General features: G+C 28.2%; 3 protein-coding genes across 5 annotated transcripts in view; 2 read left to right on the plus strand and 1 right to left on the minus strand.

Annotated features, from left to right (window-relative positions):
- LOC107446278 (ribosomal protein L24) overlaps nt 1-1,826 on the plus strand; it is a 14,997-nt gene extending 13,171 nt beyond the window's left edge. For both annotated transcript variants that reach the window (XM_071185954.1, XM_016060886.4), the window contains exon 5: nt 1,708-1,826. In XM_071185954.1, coding sequence (XP_071042055.1) covers nt 1,708-1,785 — 78 coding nt within the window. In that variant the 3' untranslated portion in view covers nt 1,786-1,826. The remainder of the gene's footprint in view (nt 1-1,707) is intronic.
- Nucleotides 1,827-8,832: 7,006 nt separating this feature from the next.
- LOC107446280 (leucine-rich repeat protein SHOC-2) lies at nt 8,833-13,585 on the minus strand. Its single transcript, XM_016060887.4, has one exon. The coding sequence runs from the start codon at nt 13,579-13,581 to the stop codon at nt 11,707-11,709; it is 1,875 nt and encodes a 624-aa protein (XP_015916373.3). The 5' UTR covers nt 13,582-13,585; the 3' UTR covers nt 8,833-11,706.
- A 183-nt stretch (nt 13,586-13,768) lies between these two features.
- On the plus strand, nt 13,769-20,392 carry LOC107446281 (2-phosphoxylose phosphatase 1). 2 transcript variants are annotated; one of them, XM_016060890.3, is made up of 3 exons: nt 13,769-14,020; nt 16,047-16,217; nt 17,692-19,076. In XM_016060890.3, the coding sequence occupies exons 1-3, from the start codon at nt 13,903-13,905 to the stop codon at nt 18,975-18,977; spliced, it is 1,575 nt and encodes a 524-aa protein (XP_015916376.1). In that variant the 5' UTR covers nt 13,769-13,902; the 3' UTR covers nt 18,978-19,076. The 2 variants fall into 2 exon arrangements, with proteins under 2 accessions (XP_015916376.1, XP_015916375.1); XM_016060889.3 differs by having other exon boundaries at nt 13,770-14,035; nt 17,692-20,392.
- Nucleotides 20,393-20,745: the final 353 nt, after the last annotated feature.

The following is a 20,745-nucleotide window of genomic DNA, read 5'->3' on the forward strand; positions in this document are numbered from 1 at the left end:
TATTACAGAAATAAATTTAAAAATACTGAAAAAAAAAGATATTTTTGATTTTATTTTTCTCACAAGTTGCATAATTTTTCTATCTGAATTTTTATTTGTATATAATTAACTTTTCTTGACTTTTTTCCCCTTTATATTTCAATATTATCTTTTAAAAGAAAAGTCAGTTTTAAGTGAAATTGTGATTTTTAAAAATTAATATTTTAATGTAACAAATGTTCTAGTATGTTTTAAGAGTAAATATTATTTGAGGATACTGATACATATCTCGCAGATTTGATTAACCCTTTATATCCTTACGACACTCATACATTTTGTTCCACTTAACATTAAATAAAATAATGTTTCCATAATTCAACAGATTTTCTTGATCTTTTTATTTAAATAGTTTTCGTATCTAACTACAAAAACACACTAAAAGTTTAATCTAATCATGATAATTAAAAATATGTTTCACAAGTTTTCTGAAAATATAATTTGGGATATAAAGTGCTGTTACGCATTTCTACTTTAATATATAAGTGTTTATCCTATTCAATCTATGATACTTATGACTAAGTAGCATATTATTACTAATTGAAACTGCAATGTTAAAAGTTTTATTGGAGTGGGAAACGGCAGGTCAGGAATTTTATTGTAAAAGGTCAGGAAAAACCTGCGAAAGTCAGGATATTGTTTTCTCGTAATAGTGTAGGAACCCTGTCAAAACATTCTGTGCGAAGAAGAAAAAATAGGATTTGTCACAAGATGGTTGAAGATGGGCTAACAACTAAATTAATCACCAATCTGTTGGTGATATATAATATCTAAATATAGCAAACAGAAAAGATGGAGCAGACAAAAGCAATCACTTAAAAAGGGATTTAATTAAATTTTTTTTTTTGGAAAACGAGTTGATTAACTCATCATCAAAATTTTATTTATAATTGCTGTTATTTATGCAATAAAAGGCAAAATTCTTATCAAATAAAAAACAATTATCTAAACAGTTGCTGGTTGTCATGTAATTTTTCAAACTAAAATAGCAATTTTTGTATGTTAAGGAGTTACTATATATTTCTACTTCACTGTTATTGACATGTTTCAAAGAGCTCTAGTTAGATTAGACTATAATATGAACATAATGATTTGGTCCATTGTTAAAGTTTTTTTTCTCAATATAATTAAAAAAATAATATTGCTGATATATTTGCTATAAATCACATAACAGTATTTATTAAAAGAAATGAAATATTAATGTATATTCTCAGTAGTTTGAATTTGCTAAACCAGGTAGTTTTTCAAGTAATAATTGTCTCTTATGTGAACTGAGGAAAAATATAATTTCCAGCTTTATTTTTTCAATTGGTAATTTTTATTTTCACTAATTGTTAAGTATCAATGTAATTATTTATATAATAATAAATTAGTACACATTTGTATGTCAACACATTATTTATTACCTTAAACTGTCTGGAATTTATTATTAAAGGGTTGCACTTGCGTAAAATTTACTAACTTGGAAATTCAGCTTTTTTGCCTTTTGGCTAATCTCATCCCTGATAAATGAGTTGAGAAAGTCTTGGTCAAGATTGAAAGGGATTTATTGTAATGTTTATGTAGTCTTACAGTTTTTTCTTTATATTTTTGGTTGCTAAGTCTACTAATTACACTTTTACTGGACACTTTTTATTTTGAGATTTGTAATTGTATTGATGTTTATTTTAGGTTACAAAAGTTGCCCAGAAACAGAAAGCTGCCAAGCCTATTCAGACTAAAGCACCGCGTGTTGGTGGTAAAAGATAATTGTCTGTAATTAAATAAATAAAATGTATAATAGACCAAAATGAATTTGTTTTTATTCTTTGCTTTATTTACATTTTGTATTGTTCAATTCTACAGGAACTAATATACACAATAAAAATAATTAAATGCATGAAACGTTGTCATAGTTGCCAGTGTCTTGCAGTTAAGGAAGACTGCATAATCTGCTCATATCCAGAAGTTAATTGATATTTTTAATAAGAATTTTTTTCTTCAAAAGACTATACTTGATGCAAGAGTGATTTACTAAACATAATTTAATCATTCATGTTAGTCAAATAATTTTAAAGAAGTTCAGTTAAAATCCTTATTTAGGGACAGTTCTCATTGGATCTGACTGCAATTAGCATTGTATGAATCTATTCAAGCCAAATTTGAACACGATAATAAAACTTTTTATGGTTGGACACTACGAAGAAAGAAATTTTTTTTTTCACAGGTCCAAAGATACAGTAAAATATGTAAAAGTTAGTATTAAGGGGCTGTAAATTTTCAACTGTTCTCTCGATTAAACTATTGGGACCTAATTTTCTAAATTGTGGTACTTCCAAGGTAAAAAATGGTTTGTCTTTCCAGAGAAAGTTTTAAAATAATAATTTAAATACAGTACACTCTCGATTATCCGTGCTCATTCCGGAGTCACACAAAAAATATAAAGAGAAACATTTTCAGGATTAAAAAATTTTGATTCATGAAGTTATAACACTACCAAATTTTTGGAAGCAATATTCGTTATTGGATTGAAGTATATGNATCAATATCGCGATTTTTGCTTAAGCCGTTTTTAAACCCCAATGTCGTGATTAGTTTTTCTGCAATTTTAAAATCTAATGTCACTATTCGTATTCACGCATTTTGCAATATGAAACATCGATTTTCGTATTTATACGCGATTTGAAAACTACTCGTTGCGATTTGTATTCATGTGACCATGTCGAGTGCGTATGATCGATGCTACTGAAAAAAAATTTATTCAAGTGTGAGTGGTTAATTAAAACAGTTAAAGTGACCAAAATTGTTAGTAAGAATCTATCAGAAGATATTGAGGTGAAAGTTGGCAACTGTTTCATTTTAAAATGGTTGACCGGTAATAAATTAAAATGATAATTGCGCTGCAACATCCAATAATTGATTAATTTTCTTTAATAGAAAAGTGGTCAAAATTATGTTTAAGAGCAAGTTAAATTTCACTGTCTAAATACTTCAGACACTTTAAATATTAAATAAAAAATTTCCCGGCAGAGATGTTTTTGAATATCTAATTGATATCACAGTATTATATAGAACATCCCCCTCACCCGTCCTCTGCCCAAATCTTTGTTTATTCAGAGGTTGTATACCTAGTTTAAAATAGGCCTTATGCAAAATTCAAATCCAATGTTTTTATGCATCATGAATTTTATTCTTGACTTGATGCCAATCACCCTTGCTTTCTTTATACTTAGATTACTTTCCGAAATCAAGAGAGAGAGCAATGTAAGTCTTATTTTTCAGTACTACTATTATCGTCGGACATCTATCGTCAACTAACTATTATCGTCAAAACATTTTAGTTTAAAATGTTAAATTTTAGTCTATCTTTTACTGAAATTTTAAGTCCTTGAGAATTTTATAATATGTCTTAAAAAATCCTTGAAAAGTACTTGAATTTTATTTTTAAAGTAGAGCATGAACCCTGTCTTAGTAAAATCAGCATGTGTAGCTATGAATCTGAAAAATGTGTTAATTTCTTTCTCAATCTAGAGAACATGGTCTCAATAGTTAAGTCAGGAGAGCTGTCCCTTCAATTTCATTAATTTTCCGAATTTTGACCTTACAGCAAGAACTTCAAGGGATAATAGTAAAAAATGTAAAACTTGTTTACACAGCGATAATATTAAAAAAATAATTTATTACTTAAATAAATAATGATCGAAAACTTTTTGAGTACACAAATTTATTCACTGTACATTTCATTTTAAAAAACAAAATATTAAGAGAATTTAAAAAAAAAAAATATATGCTACCACATCCGTTTACATTTTAGATAAAATGTAATTTATGATGTAAACATTTGTATATTAACTCAAAACATTATTAAAAAAATAATTTACAAGTAATTAAAAAACATTTAAATTTTTTTTTACATTAATTTAAAAAAAATGGATATTCTGAGTTATTAAAAATTGAAAAAGTATATTTAAAAATTTAAAGCAATATTCGAAACATTTATCAAATTTTGCCATTTAAAATTACATTATTTAAATTGATGCATAAAGTTGCACACCTTTCAGCTAATAATTTTTTCCGACTGTTGTTAAATAAAAAATTTTTTTTGCACAGAATAATTATTTTGATTCTCGAATTCTGCTTCTTCCTCGGTTTAGCGTCCTCTTGGATAAAAAATTATTCAGGCTGTTGACGTTTTTTATTTCGCTCACTGAACAAAGATGAACACGAAGAACTTTAAATATGCATAAATATACAAAACTTAAAAATTTTTTTTATAGAAAAAATGAGCCTTGGCTCCTGAAATATTCTTTTTCCTAGGGGAAAAAATGCGTTACAGCATTTGTATGCAATGCAATCTCCCAAACCATGCACATGAAAAAGTAATAAAAGGGAGAATCTTTAAAACGTGTGCACTTACTGTGTTGTTGTTTCTTAAGTCACTTGCTAATATCAGCAAGCCTGCTGGGCGAAATCAAGCTAATTAAGTAATCAGATAGTGTGTTCCTTGTTTTTCAGTGGTGCCACACACGTCACAGCCTGTTTATAGGGCGGACCTATTCATACATCCAAGGATCGTAATTTTGACCTGAACTAGATCTCCAATTTAGTACCCGCAAAGGTATTGATTTGTTATGAAAACATGGAGGACTTTGTGACCTGACAGACTAAACATGCACCATTCACTACACAGGGAGTCTTGAGCCGGTGGGGATCAAACTCCCTACCAACTAGGCTTTCCCAGACCAGCACTCACTGTGGTGCGCAGAGGAAAAAATGTTGGCATCTATGAAGAATACAGTGATTTTTGAACACTTTCAAACTAATATAAAAAATACCTAAACCAAAATTGTGAGATATATATATGTGCATATAAAATTGTGTTTTAATTTTAAAAAAAGAGCCTTTTGTAAGGAATTTTGCCCCCTCCCCCTTGAATTAAATATTCACCAGAAATAAGAAATTCTGTTTCGATTGACTTACTTTAAAAATTGTTCAATTGCTTTCAAAATTCTATTTAATACAAATCTAAATCCATATTGGTAATTTATTTCTTACATTAATCTAAGCAGAAATTATTCTCTGTTAAAAAATTATTACCGACAATGTATTCTTAGATTTTTTTTAAAAATGTAAGTATCATTGAAATTTCAATGGCAATTTCCTTCATAAGTGTTACCTTTAATTTTCATAATTCAATTTATTTATAAATCATATTATATATCCATAAATTATTTCCAGAATAATAATACTAATAATATATTTCCAAGTTCTAGTGTTCTTAGACATAGAAGCCTAGAGTGGCTGTCCTTTTAGTCCTTCTATAAATATGCCACTTGCAAAGATTTATTAAAATTATTTTATTGTTAAATACAGATTCACAAGTAGACTCATTTAAAGTAATGATTTTTTTAAAAAAAAATCTATTTAGATATTTTTTATTTTTTCAACTTTATATACATAAACAAAATGATGATTTTTATTGAAAAAAATCTTGTTTACATTACATTGTAAGAACATTTCAAAACTTTACACAGATTACAACATTGTTCATAGTCATGTAACATAATTATAAACATTTACTATATATGGTATGATACATTAATAATGCAACAACACATTTGATTCAGTTCAGCATGTGATCACAAAGCATAAAGGAATTAAAAAACAAAAACTCTATGAGAAGAAAGTTGCATTCTTCATATCTATAGAAAAATTATTCATTGCCATCATGACATTAAACATTGATTAATTTTATTTTTAAAACATCAATAAAAAAATGAACAGTAAAATATCTCGTGAAATGTATGGCACTACCGTAGGAAATGCAGACAGGAAGAAACAATTGTAAAAAATTTAAAAAGCATTCATATGTTACGAATTCAACAGTTGGTCATTGGTTAAATTAAAATTTTAAATAAATAAAAGCGTGCCAAATTAAAATAAAAAATATCCATGTTTATAACCAACTCCCAAAAATAGCAATTGTCTCGAATCAGGGACTGGGACTTGAAGTGCTCAGGAGTTGTGTTTTCCTAGGAGCTGGAGCTCTAAATTTTTTTATGCTCCAAGGATCATTTAGTTTATTGGTCATTTAAATTTTTCAGAATTAAAATAGAAAAGATTTCAGTGCTTTTAATTTCTGGAGGGTTCTACAAATACAAAATAATTTGTGTCTGTATCTCAATGTAACAGCAGTGCTTAATAGTCAAGCTGCTGTAGAAAAACTTTTTCTCCGCATTAAAATACATGTATTATAATGATTCAAGATCAAATATGAAGGAGGATTTATTCTTTTCTTAAGAATATTCAATTGTAAACAAATAGTTCAACAGTGAATTAAAGTTAAATTTGTATTTACTGTATTAGCTGATGAGTATATTTTTTATTGTTCCTTTTAATGACAAAAAACTTAAAAATCAAACTCGAAAGCATACATAAATATATAGTAAAATTTCCAGAGCTGAAGCTTTAGCCAATAACCTGCGAGCAGAGCTTTGAAAATAGTTCGGCTCCGGGTCATTAGGGAGTACTGTACCGGATATAGCAAAAATGTGGATAGAGTAAAATCTGTGTCAACATCAACCACTCAGAGTTTATAATATAACTAGATGTCTAACATCATTAAAAAGTCAACAATACATTGGTACCCTTTTATTTGTGGATTAAAAGGAACTTAATAGCTGAAAAACATTACCAATACAAAATACTACATGCAAGAAAATAAAAAGTGATTCAGACTACATACACATTGTTATTTGCAACTCCTAACAAGATTTATAAATATACAGAAATTTTTGCATAAATATTTCACAGTAGGTGAACCTTTAAAGCTCGTAGGTCCCTGCAATGCAGGATGCTATTTATGTCATTGCTAATTGATCTCATTGTCTTGAAATATTATTTAAACATGTAAAATTAATTATTGTTTGTCTAAAGTAAGAACTCTCCTAGCCATTTGTCTGGACTCATGGCGGTGACCATGGTAACGGGGTATAACTATTTCAAGTAGGGGTGTGGGGTAACTGTTTAGGACAGGTTTTGGCTCGGGTCAGAGAGAGAAAGGGAATCTTTTTCTTCTGTCTATTGTGTTAGTCCTAGAGAGAAGAGAAGCTACCCTCCTTGAAGTGCGCCATTTTTGTTTCCATAGTAGCAGATGGCCTCAAACTTTGTGTGTGTGTGGGGGGGGGGAGTTCTTACCAGGGTTCGTGATTTTTTTCATTTTTTTTAANGGGGGGGGGGGGGAGTTCTTATTGGAGACAAACTATAAATGATTGCTAATGTTTATAAGATGTTGAACATACATAAAAATCAATAAATATAAATTAAAAGTTGAAATTACGCAATTAAAAATATTTTTAAGTAGCAAAAGAAGTTGAAAATGCTTAGTACTAATGTTAACAATTATTTCAATATTTTACTGCATAGCTGGCAAACTTTTATTACAGGTTGGTTGCATAGATAACAAAGATGCTACAGCAGAGTTTTAACACTGGTACATAAAGACTTAATAAAAAATTGTCTTCAGGAGCTTAGTCAAAATTCGTAGATACAAATACAAATAAAACTTCGTAAAATAATTACATTTATAAAGTACTAATAATTATTTCAAATGAAATTTTTCAATTTATTCATTTTAATTTTATATATAATCTATCACTGGTTGGCTTTTTTTGAGTAAAAATTCTATTACCAGCCTTTAAATATTTATTTTCCAACCTTTTATAGTCTTAAAAAAGGCACACATTTGATAATTTTTTTTTCAGATAGTGCACTCTCCCTAAAAAAGTTGGCTATCCTTGTTTTATAGCTATATTTTACACATTACTGGCTTATTCTAGCTTTAAATTGTGAATAAAATTTTGGCTTTGCAACCATTTTAAAAACTAGTATAGGGCCAAATTATTCCTGGAAATATTCCAATAAACCACCAAATATGCAATTCTCTATCAAACATTTGTATCAATACAAATGTAATGAAGCTTTTTGATTAAACTTTTCTTTCTCATAAAAAGTTAATATGTTACTAACTTTCAACTTAAATTTCACGAAATATTAGATGACAGAGGTTGTTTTTTGGCAGCTGTTAGTTTTTTATAGTTGAATAATATAGAAAGATATTAATTTGTATTGTAATAAATAACTGAAATCCTTCTTTAGACCATATTAAAAAAAAAAATCTATATTATTAAAAAAGTACATTAATTATTAGAAAAGTAATCGTAAATTTTAGAATAAAAATTGGTCCAGAGGTTTCACCATTTAGTCCAAAAAAAGTATTACGTAATATTTTGAAACAAAATTGCATTTTATCAAATCAATACCTATGCTTAGCATTTTGAAATAAATATAATTCAAAAATAATTATTATTATTAAGTTTAAAATACAGAACACTTAATGTATGTTTGTATGGAATGTTGAAACTCTCAAAATGTGTTAATTAAAGCTAGAACAATAATGAAAAAAAATTGACATTATGTAAAATAAAAAATATTTTTCAAAGGAAAAGTCAAAAATTAGAAACATATGAAGACCATAAGATTAATAGTAATTTTCTTATCATTTAAAAACTTGCAAAAAAAACAACAAATTATTTGTTTTTCTAATTTTAGCATAACTTGCTTAGGAAAATATGTATAATAGGTATAACTTTAGTGCTTCAGTTTAATCTTTTGTTGAATTTACTTCCCTGATGTTTTAATATTAGGTTTAAAAAAGCAACTATTAACATAGGAAACATGGTTTTACATAGTTTTGATGAAATTATATAACAAAAATAATTAACAAAGTTAATAGAATAGCAATATTCCATACATCTATTCAAACTAGGGAATCACTAAGATTTAACGAAATTTTTGCATGAATTACGATAAATTTTTTTCTCTTTTCTATCAGCGAAACATTTATTTTTATTAAAAAATGCGATTTAGATTAAAATTTCAAATTACCAATAATAAAAATAATAATCTTGAATATTAAAAATAAATTTATAATAGTAACAAGGATCATTGGCTTAAATCACCTTAATTTAAAGTAATTGATTTTTTTTAAAGAGATCATCAATTGTTCAATTTAAATTTACAAAGAACTTTAATATAAGATTGATTTTAATATAATGTGTTTAAATTCAACCAACTTGCTTTCATGTTTATGAAGGCATAGGATGACTAATTTGTTTTTTAATACTTCAAAAGCAATTTAAAAGAATTTCTCTTTGATAATAATATAATTAAATCTTTATATTGCTTAATAGTTTTTAACCTATTTCTTTTAAAAGGATAATCAGCATTAAAGGTTTGGGGTAGAGAATTACAGATCAAAGTGACAAAAAATGTAAATAAGTTATTTTACCTCTTTAAACTTACAATTGAAGTTTATGAAACAAAGTTTTATGTCATTCTTGAATTCTAAAGGAGGTTAAAAAAACCTGAAAGTCTAAGTTTAAATACTTCCTGTACGAAGAAGTTAAATTAAAACTTTTCAATAATCGTCATGCACAGGTTAAAATTTGATAAAGTTGAAAAGAACAACACACATTGTGCTATTTTGCACGATATACAGTTAAATTTAACTGCAACACTTTACATAAGCACATTTAATAACAATACATTTTAAAATTAATAAATTGTTTATTATAGACTAATTAATAATAAATATTTTTTTTAACATGAACTACACAATCTTAAATCTGAATTAAGTTTTAGCATTAATTAATATTATGTTTGAATTTCGTTAAGTCTATAATCTCTTTCTTAACATATAACATATATGAATTTAAAACTTCACAACAACTTTCATGCACCAGTTAAAATGTAATAAAATAAATTGTAAAATAATAACACTTATTACTTTTTTTTTTTGACATGCATTTAATGAGAACTGCAAAAGTACTTGCTTAAACTCTATATTTTACCGATATATAACAACAGCAGTGCATCATTAAATCATTATGCACATTTTCTAACGGCAAAGTATTAAAATTAGCCACAGACTTGAATTTAACCACATACCAGCAAAAAAATTGTGGCTTAAATTTAATAAACAACCAGCCACTTTTCTCCATCGCTTTTTTTAAAAAAAATAGTTTAGTGATAAAAGTACAACAATGAAGAAATAGAAATTGGAAAACGAAATTTTCATTAAAATGCCTAATGTCATCTTCAAAATTCTGATCCTTCCTAATCTATTAATTTGTGGTGAAAATATTTGTGTGGAAGGAGAGTTCTTTAACAACTTACATATTTCAAAGTTGTGATGTATACATTAAATGTATTTTAACTCCTAAAATATTTTCACATTAAGTTCCTTAAAGTCAGTATGTTTAACTAAATTTTGTCCCATATTTACATTATTTTTATGGTAAAAATAAATTTTTTACAGCCGTAAATTATTTCTAAGATGAATTTCAAAAAAAAAAAAAAAAAAAATTTAATNAAAAAAAAAAAAAAAAAAAAAAAAAAAAAAAAAAAAAGTTAGCAAAAAGTGGCTACTAAGATATTTGGGTCTATCAACCACTGGCTTCTGACTGAAAATTTAAGTTTTCCAGGTCAAGTAAAAGCTTATCTGAGATAATTACCTTATTGAAAAATCAATTAAGCTTTGCTTGTATAAATGACTACAAAAGTTAAATTAAAAAAACAAACAATTAAAGTGGTAAAAAATTGATAAACTGGTATCAACAAAGAAAAAAATAACTATAAAAGTAAAAATTCATTTAAATTCCTTCTTGTTCTTTAACTCCATATCTATGTCATTTAGATCCATAGAAAATTAATTCATGTCCCTGACTAGTTAGAATTATCCACCAAAGCTTCAATAAATTTCTTTAAATAATGCATTAAAAATACACATAACATTATAGATGTACATAATGTCATAACATTATACATACATATGAGCGCAATCGTGAGATGGGTAACCAGTTACACAAAATTGTTTCCACACATCTGCAAAGTCTCAAAGCATTCTCGTGAAGAAATTGTCAGCTGTACAATTCTAAACTTCAATTTTCATGTTAATATAACATGTTTGTTATAATAAGCAGAGCCATTAACATGAACAAAAATTTTTACCAAGCTTCTTAAGAGCTTGCTTATGCAGAAATATAACAGTAGTCAGTGGATATGGACCTTTTCGACAAGTAGGAACAGGGCCGGCCCAACCATCTCCGGTGCCCTTAGGCAAAAGTATTTCCACCATATATATAATTTTGATATATATATAATAACATGAAAATATATATAATAGCTGAATAATATAGGTATAATAACTTGAAAATTTAAAGATTTTACCTTTACAAAGTATAATTAATAATGAATGTACTAAATTTTAATGGAAATCTTACAATCACATTTATATAAAATTCATAATTTCTCATTGGACACATTCACCAAAATTGTCTTAGAAGAAACCTATTTCTTTTTAAGATGAAAATTGTACTGCTAATTTGCTTATGCTTCCACTTTTGGTATTTATTCTGAAAAATTATACACAATAAAAGATAATAAATTTTTAAATTGCTTAAATATTTTTCCATAAAGTTGAAAAACATTAAAATATCATTTTTAAATAAATCATGAATGTGAATTTTATGCCCCTTTTTTCTAGCGCCCCATTGCCTTGGTTCAAGTGATGGAAAATCAGGCCCCCCGGAGTAGGAAAAGCAGAACATTAAAAATTTTGAGTAAGGATTGTTACATTGAGCGATAGGGTCCTTTCATTTTGAGATACTGAATGACTAGGGATGGTCCACCATTTACAATATCAGGAGGTATTTGAGACAAAGGACAATTTTCAATACCCATGATTGAAAGGTTACTACAAAGTGCCAATTCAAAAGGTAAATGATGCAAGCTTGGATTATCATTGATAAGAAGGGTTTCCAGGTTTTCTAAAGTTCCAATTTCTTCTGGAAGACAAGCTAAGTTGTTTTCTCCCACATGCAACATTGTAAGGTTAGATAAATGACCAATGGCTCTAGGCAAAGAAGTCAATTGATTGCTTTGTAGAACTAACTTCTGCAACTCACATAAATAGCCTATATCATTTGGGAGGCTATCAAGCTTGTTTTCTTCCAAATCAAGAACTCTAAGTTTTCGCAGATTTCCAATAGACTGGGGGAGACGTTTGAGCAGGTTATTACTAAGAATTAAGACTTCCAAGGACTCCAAGCGATGAATATCATCCGGTAATTTAGTGAGTTGGTTTGTACCGAGATTCAGTTCAACCATATTAGACCACGAGCCTATATCTAAAGGTAAAGATGTGAGCTGGTTTTCCTTCATATTCAGTTTGGTTAAGTTTTTGGCACGAGAAAATATACCAAAAGGTATTTTGCTGATCTGGTTATGTTCTAAATTCACAGTATAAACATTGCAAAATTGTGATGGGCCTCCAATAGGAAAAGATGTGAAGCTATTGCGAGACAAAGTGAGATTAGTTAGGTTTGATAAACTAGATAACAAACCTTCTGGTAATTGTGATACATTATTATTTTCAATATTGAATTCTATCATATTAGCACACTGACTAAGAGATTTTGGAATTTCAACTAATTGATTATATCTCAGACCGAGCCTTGTAAGATTAACTAGCTGGCCTAATGTTTCTGGAATATCAATTAATTCATTATGGTGAACATCCAATGTAGACAACTGGACACAGTTACCTATTTCAGGAGGTAAATGCTTCAAATGGTTGTTGGATGCTTCAAATGTAACAAGTTGAGTTAATTTGCCTATTCCCTGTGGCAACTCCTGTATTTTGTTTTCGCGTAAACTTAGCATGGTTAAATTGGTAAGGTTAGCAATGTCTTCACCGACATAACGTATACGATTAAATCGTAGATACAAAGTGACTAATGATGTAAGTCTGTAAATAACTTCCGGTATTTCATTTAATTTGTTGTGTCTTAAATCAAGAACTTTTAGCTGCCTTAGATTTGCAAGAGTATCGGGCAAGCTGGTAAGTGAATTTTCGCTCAGGGCTAAGGTCCTCAAATTTACGAGACAGCCAATTTCAACAGGCAATGACGTGATCTTATTACCGTATAAGTAAAATTCGGTTAAATGCGTTAGCTCCCTCATCGATGGAGGAAGAATGCTGATATTTGATTTACTAAGATCGAGTCTTGTCGAACCTTCTTCCTTGCATCGCAGAAACTCCTTAGCAACATCTAAATCAGCTTGAATTGAACCTTTCTTTTTAGATGTACGTTTGGCTTTAGTCGTACCTGGATGGGTTACTGTAACTTGCTTTGGTCTTGCGGCATCTCCACTTCCTAGAGATCCAGAGCTCAATTTCTTTTGATTCCCCGCGTCTTTGGATCCAGATACTGATGTCGATTCTAATTGATTACTAAGTAGTAATTCTGCCGAATCGTGAGAAACACTTCCCATCATTGTTGAACAATTACAGGATGATGTCGCTCCTTGATTTAACATAATATTAGGACCTTCGACATCAGAAAAATTAGTTAGCATAATTAAAATGCCATCTTGCGTGTTTTCCCAATTCACCATCAAGATCCGCCATTGTGTAAATAAAATAAATTGTAAGCGCATGCGCATTAATGCCTACTGAAAGCTTGATTCCGAAAGTAACTAATTAACGGTAATTTTATTCTCCAAGATTTCTTGAAGCTTATTTAAATTGAAAAATAATGCAGAAAACTATATGAACATTCCAGATTTTTTATTTGGAAATTTGAATAAAATTTCCAACTGAAATTAAATTATACAAATTTTTTTTGGCAACAGCTGGTGTGGTTTATCTTCATTTGCGTCTGTTTGTTTTTGTTTTGCTGTTTTTCTATCTTCTGCGCTACGGCTATCTAAAGTATTAGTGCGGTAGTGGATTTAAATGCCCTTTAACTATTTAAATGTATAATTATGACATCTACTCTATTACGAACAAAAAAAGAAATGATTGATAATAAATTTGCTGTAATGAAATTTGTATCAAGACATAAATTGCTGTTTGCGTGCCTTATAATTGCTTGGATTATAGGCATGATATTCACAGGTTTACTTTTGAAAATTAGTTTAGCTTATAATTGTTTAAAATAAAATGTTTTAAAATTTGTATTTTTCTTAAAATTGTTTAAAAGTTTTGTTTTCAGTTTATATTTAAGTTCTGACTTCTTCGAAGCTTGTAAAATAATTTATAAATCGTTTGTTGATTGTTGTAATGCAAGAAACTAACACAAATGTGCCGCTGTTTTGTTTCTCACTCGATTATAAGTTAAATTGTTTGTTACAATTTGTATTACAATATTTGCTGCTTATATGATGGTTAATCACCCACGAACTTAAACGAGAATTAAAAATTTGGGATACTGTTTCGGAATGGAGCTTAAAAAGTCGTCAAACTATTATTGTCGTCTTCTTTAATATTTAATTAATTGGGGTTATAGGTCCTATTAGTATTGCAGCAAGAGATACTGCTGTTATAGGCACTTATATTTGGCACTTCCCTACTTGTAGCATGTTAGTTCTGATCACTGGGTATTACTGGTGTTATGGTAATTGTTACTGTGGTGCCTAATACAATTGTCTCCATTGAATTGCTTATCGGATAATCGAATAAATCACTTATGCAAGTAACATATGATGGAATTAAATTTTTTATATGAAGCAAATATTAAATTTCCTCATATTAATTATGGTTACCAGTTTCATAAAGATAAGGAAAAAAATGAAGAAAAAACATTTTCTTTTCTAAACATTTCATCAGTTAGAATGGAATTTTCGTTTTTCAGTTTAGAAGAGAATATATGTGGTCAGTATCCTATCAATAGTGACTCCCTGTCTAATTCCTGAACCAAACAGGTCAGGTATTAGTTTAAAAATTAATCAAATCTTGCTAGCAGTTATATAGTAACCAAGGGTTTTTTAATCTTGTATGATTCACTTCATTCACTTAACATTTAGAACATTCTTCTTTAAATGTCAAGACAGTCTCCCATTACAGATATCTTTGAAAGGAAAAAATATTATATGTCACACAAATATGTATTACTTATCATTAACATTAATTAATTTTATATAAACTTAAGTGATATTTATGCTTTTGATATTAACACTAACAGCTCTAAGTATAATTAATTGTAGATGATTAAAATTAGTTTATTTCCTCAAAACATTATACTATGTATTACATACTATTCAAAGTAAAATTTTGCCAAAACATAGTTTTTAGCACTGAATAATGCACTCCTCTTATAATTGAATTATTTGAATGTAGTTGGCTAGAATCAATGGTATTCCTTTAAGCGGGGCTGACTGTATGCTGTTATAGATATGTAATATGAGTACAGTAGCACCTGATGGGATTATTACCCTTTCCCATAACAGAATAGTGCCAAATTTTGTAACTTAATTTCATATAATAAAATTACTTTTATTAGAATTTTATATATATTTTTCATTCAATGCACTTATATTATAAAAATTTTTTCTCTCAATTCAATGTTATTTATAAATTATAATTGAATAACCTGCTTATTTGAATACAGTTGGCTAGAATCAATTGTAGACCACGAGCCTATATCTNTTTCTCCAAGCAGGGCTGATTGTATATTGTTATAGATATGTAATATGGGTACTGTAGTACCCTTTCCCATAACAGAATAGTACCAAATTTTGTAGCTTAATTTCACATAATAAAATTAATTAAATTAGAAATATCTATATATTTTTTTGTTAGATGCACTTATATAATTGCAATTTTTTCTCTCAATTCAATCTTGTTTGTAATTTAACTCATATTTATTGAATATTACTATTGTATCAAATTTAATGAGTATTATTTTTTTTGTGAAGTTTTTCTCATAAATAGAAGTGGACTATAATTTTGTAGCTTAATTTCACTTAATAAAATTAATTAAATTAGAAATATATATATATATATTTTTGTTAGATGCACTTATATAATTGCAATTTTTTCTCTCAATTCAATCTTATTTGTAATTTAACTCATATTTATTGAATATTACTATTGTATCAATTTTAATTAGTATTATTTTTTTGTGCAGTTTTTCTCATAAATAGAAGTGGACGCACAAAAATGAAAGTACAAAGAATGTCTTCTCATCCATTGATTCACCCGCTACAGCATAACAGGTTGCCACCTTCTTCTAGTTTCAAAATGGTGAAAGCTCTGCGTTATTGTAATCCACCTAATGATATAATTCCTGGACAAGAAGGTGAAGCATTTAATTTCAATTCATTCCATTCTAAATAAGATTTTAATTTGTGATTATTATAATTACTATTATTATTTTATTTAATATTTCATATTAATTTCATTCAGTGTAAAAAAAACTTATAGAAAATTTACATTATTGTATTTAAAGTTTTCAAAAATCTTTTATCTAAAAATTATTTTTATCATTATTCAGACATTACCTTGAATTATTCAGAGAATTTACCTTTCAGTTTCTTAATGATTTAATTTACAAATATGAAATCCAGAGGGTAAAAAAGTCAGTGTTTATAAAACCTGATTCTGAGAAAAAATAAATTTCAGAAATGAATTTAGGAACGAATTTGCCCCAGCATGTCCCATCTCCAATGAGCTGTAGCATTTGGGGAAAATCAATTTTCCAGATTATTGATTTGTCAAAACTTAATAATCCTCAAAATAGCAAATTTTTGAGAAAAAATGGACATAAACCGTTTTTACTTCTTGTTTTCATAGGTTATTATAATCTATGTAATAAAAGGGATTATTAATAAGATATCAGTCATGCACTTATTGAGTGCATGAAGAAATTTAAGTAAAGCATTTTTTATGAGATTTTTTTTAATAATTTTTTACATTTTATTAAAATATTTATTTGATAAAAATACTGGTTGAATCGAGTAAAGCAAAAAAATATTGCAAAAGCTCGAATCAGTTGGTAAATTTTATAAAGCTATTTTGTTATTGTGTCTAATATGCAGATATAGTTTATTATTTAAACTAGGATATAACTATTTGGATTAGATGTAAGCATTAATGATTTGTGGAAATATAAATATTTTTTTAAACAATTTTTTCCTGACACGCTATTTAATTACAATTTGTAATTTGTTTTTATGAAATGCTTTTTGACATGTAATGTTGAAAATTAACTAATTAATTTATAACTTAAAGAGTGTTTTTAATTAAATAATTTTATTGGTGCACAAAATTTTTTTTAGTGACGTACATAATTGTGTATTTATAACTGAAAGTTAAGAAAGAAATCGATTATTAACTGGATAAGAGTTGATTTTCTATTTCTTATATTATGCTTCATAGGAAAGTGATTATATAATAAGGAGTTTTCCCCTAGCTATTGCTAGCTTGCTATTTTTAGTGTGAATTGAAGAAGAGCTATACGAAATTGCATGAAAAACTATTTAAATGCCCCCACCACATAGTTTTAAGAAGCTAGCTGTAAGAAGTTTTTATTTTTATCTCAATCAGGTAACAAAAATACAGATCAGTTTTTTCTCCAAAATATTGCCTAACATCAAATTTGCTTTGATATTTGGCCCTAAAGTTATAGTTTTCTGAGCTGGGTTTAAAATTAGCCCACATTTAAATGTCCTAAATCTTTCCATATATTGAGGTTTTAAAAATAAAATAGGCTAAACGAAGATTGTATTGTTGATATCTTTGAAGCCTAAATCTAAGATAAATTTCTTTCGTAGGTAAATCTCCTGTTAATGGCTCACTTGAGTTAGTCGCTGTCATTGTTCGCCATGGGGATCGAGCTCCCCTTCGACCAATAAGAAACCAGTCAATTATCAATTGCGGTACTCAAAATAGTCCTATTCTTCTGAAGTACCTGAAAACTTTAAAACATTTAAGAGGATCAGCAAAACATTTATTTCCTTTCACAACATTCCCTTTACATCCTGGTGAGAAGCACTGCACATCTGCACAAATGACGTTGCTAGGTGCTCATCAGCACTTAATGGTTGGTCAAGTACTTAAGAAGGCTTACATTGAAGATCATGGCTTACTTGGCAAAAATTGGTCTTCTGATGATATAAAACTCTACAGTACAATATATTCTCGAACTTACCAAAGTGCTGTAGCTTTTTTGTTTGGATTTTTGCCAAGTTTTAACATATCTAATATTAAAATCATACCATCAGCTGACACCAGATTCTGTATGACTGATTACTATTGCAACTGTCCTCTGGCAGCACAGTTGGAATCCCAGACAAATAAAAAATTGAAACGCTTGTTGCAGTCTCATCCTGCTGTACTTAATCTTTTGGGAAGGTTGAGCCCTATTGTCAAATACCATCCAAATCATTCTGATATCTTGGATCCTTTTGAAATGTTTGATAGTTTGATGGGCTATGTTTGCCATGGCTCTCATTTGCCATGTATTCCTGGAACAAACAAGTGTGTTACATTTGAGCATGTGCGAAATTTAATTGCATTCCTAGATTGGGAGGGCCGTCAGTTTATAAGAGATAGCTCAAATGTCAAAGCAGCTATGTTAAATATGCAAGGCTTCTTTATCCATCTGTTATCTAGCATGAAAAGTTACATAAACAAGAAAGACCGAGCACGTTTCATGCTTTATTCTGGTCATGACGTAACTCTTGAACCTCTTTCAACAGCACTTGGTATAAATGATGGGAATATGATTCCTTATGCCTCCAGAATTGTGTTTGAACTTTATAGTCATACCGTAAATAGTAAACTAAATTATGTCTTGAAAATTTTATTCAATGGGAAAGATGTGACTAAATATACAAGTTTCTGTAAACCATACTTTAAAGATTCCTCCAGAAAATTGCCTCGTTCTTCAGAGTATGGAATGTGCCCATTTGAAAGTTTTAGGAAGTATGTTGAAGATTTCATCTTAGCAATGAGTGCTTCCTCGTTTCAAGCAGCCTGCAATGTTGCACAAGCTACTTCTAATCCCTTTGATGTTAGATATGGTTCCTATGTTGACGAATCTTATAAACCTGATTGAAAATTCTATGCATTTCGAAATAGTTAAGTGTCGTATTAGGTTGTTCCATATGAAATGAATTTTCAATACACATTTTTTTAAAACATCGCAAAAACAAAATTTATTGAACACACTGCATCAAAACTTATTCCATCTATCTAAATGTACTTTTGCCCTGATTACAAAGTAATAAGTCAGTTTCACATACGCCTTTGATTTTGCACCAATGAGCTGAAAATTAGCTGTTTTGACAGTTTTTTTTTTTTTAACATAACGTTTGAACTCACATGGTTAAAGATTACTAACCAATAGAGAATGTGGTGATTGAGGCAGAAACTCAAACTTTAATTTTATTTAGCTTTTTTTTTATTTTATGACCTACAAAAAATGATATTCTGCATTTCTTGGTTAAAAATAAAAATTTTTCTGCTTCACAAATGACAATTATTTTCACAACTTCAATTGCTGGGCATTAATTACACGATTACTTTCTTAGATGATATGATGGAAATGAATAAATATACAAATAATTAAAAGTCCATTTTATATGTTACAACCTTATATTTGTACAAGTGTTCAAACTGTGTTCATCTCTATTTGGTAATTGAAAGCTATGGGCAGCTACTTAATATTTAAAATGCTAAAAAAGAGTGTTTTTTGGCACCTTTATTCAAATTTTTCTTGTTATGTGCATTTATACATATTGTTGTAGTTTGAATATAACCTCTTTTAGAGATTCACATATGCGTACTAAATTTAGTATTTTTTCTTGTCAAATTTTATCACATATATTATTTAAAATAGATTTTTATAATGTATAAAACACCATCTTGAAAGTTTTTCCCTTCTAAATTTTTATATTACTTTTAATATCTTCAAAAGAATTGTCTGTGTAAAACTGTATGTAATGAAACTATATGTATTATCCTCTATGAATGAGGTTACGAATTTCAAAGATATGATTGTCAGAATGTTTTAAACTTAGACTAGAGTCATGGGTCCCTTTCAGAGAGAAAAAGGTTATTACTTTCACCATATTTGCCTAAGGAAAATAATGTATCCAGAATATCCTTATTTATTCAGTAACTAACTAATATTTTTGAATAATTTTTGTTTTATTTGATCCATTAAAACATGTTCTATTGCACTTAAAACTTTACTTTAATAAAAGCTCTGAAAATACTTAACACCTTAAAATTTAAAATAATGTAGTTAAGTTCAATAGAACATATTTCAATGACTAAAATTATTCAAAATATAAATTAGTTTTTTTAATAAATAAGGAAATTCCAGATGTATTTTTTTTCTGTAGATTAACATGGTTTAAGTAAAATTCTTTTTCTCCCTGAAGGGGACCACTAAATATAATTTTTAGTGACATGGAAATAATGACTTAATTATTTTATTGATTTTATTGTACCTGCAAAATATAAAAATATGTAGTATGTAAAACTATTTTACACTATACTTAATTGTTAAAGTTTAATACTCTTTAATTAAGAAAACTTTTCAACGGAAATGTTACAGTAAAAAATTCTCTCTTGTTTCAATAAGTAACGTTTTGCCCTGTTGAGCACATATTTTAGTTTAAGGAAGTGCTCAATGGCAGTTTTGAAAATATTGAGATTTTTTGTGTGAAAAAATCTTATTTAATTATATGATTTGTTTCGACAAATTTAAATTTTGGAGATCTCAGTGGATAAAGGTACTGACTGATAGTTAAAGTGTTTTTGGAGTTGAACAATTTCTTCTCATTCCAATAAAAAATTTTTGTTCCGTTGATCACATA

Source organism: Parasteatoda tepidariorum, chromosome 9 (assembly GCF_043381705.1).
Source record: "Parasteatoda tepidariorum isolate YZ-2023 chromosome 9, CAS_Ptep_4.0, whole genome shotgun sequence".
NCBI lineage: Eukaryota > Metazoa > Arthropoda > Arachnida > Araneae > Theridiidae > Parasteatoda > Parasteatoda tepidariorum.

Excerpts from the sequence above, each read along its gene's own strand:
- LOC107446280 (XM_016060887.4), bottom strand. The coding sequence starts at position 13,581 with ATGCGCATGCGCTTACAATTTATTTTATTTACACAATGGCGGATCTTG.
- LOC107446281 (XM_016060889.3), top strand. The coding sequence starts at position 13,903 with ATGACATCTACTCTATTACGAACAAAAAAAGAAATGATTGATAATAAA. Across the intron at positions 14,036-16,046 it reads TATAGGCATGATATTCACAG|TTTTTCTCATAAATAGAAGT; the intron begins GTTTACTTTTGA and ends TTTTTTGTGCAG. Across the intron at positions 16,218-17,691 it reads TATAATTCCTGGACAAGAAG|GTAAATCTCCTGTTAATGGC; the intron begins GTGAAGCATTTA and ends TTTCTTTCGTAG.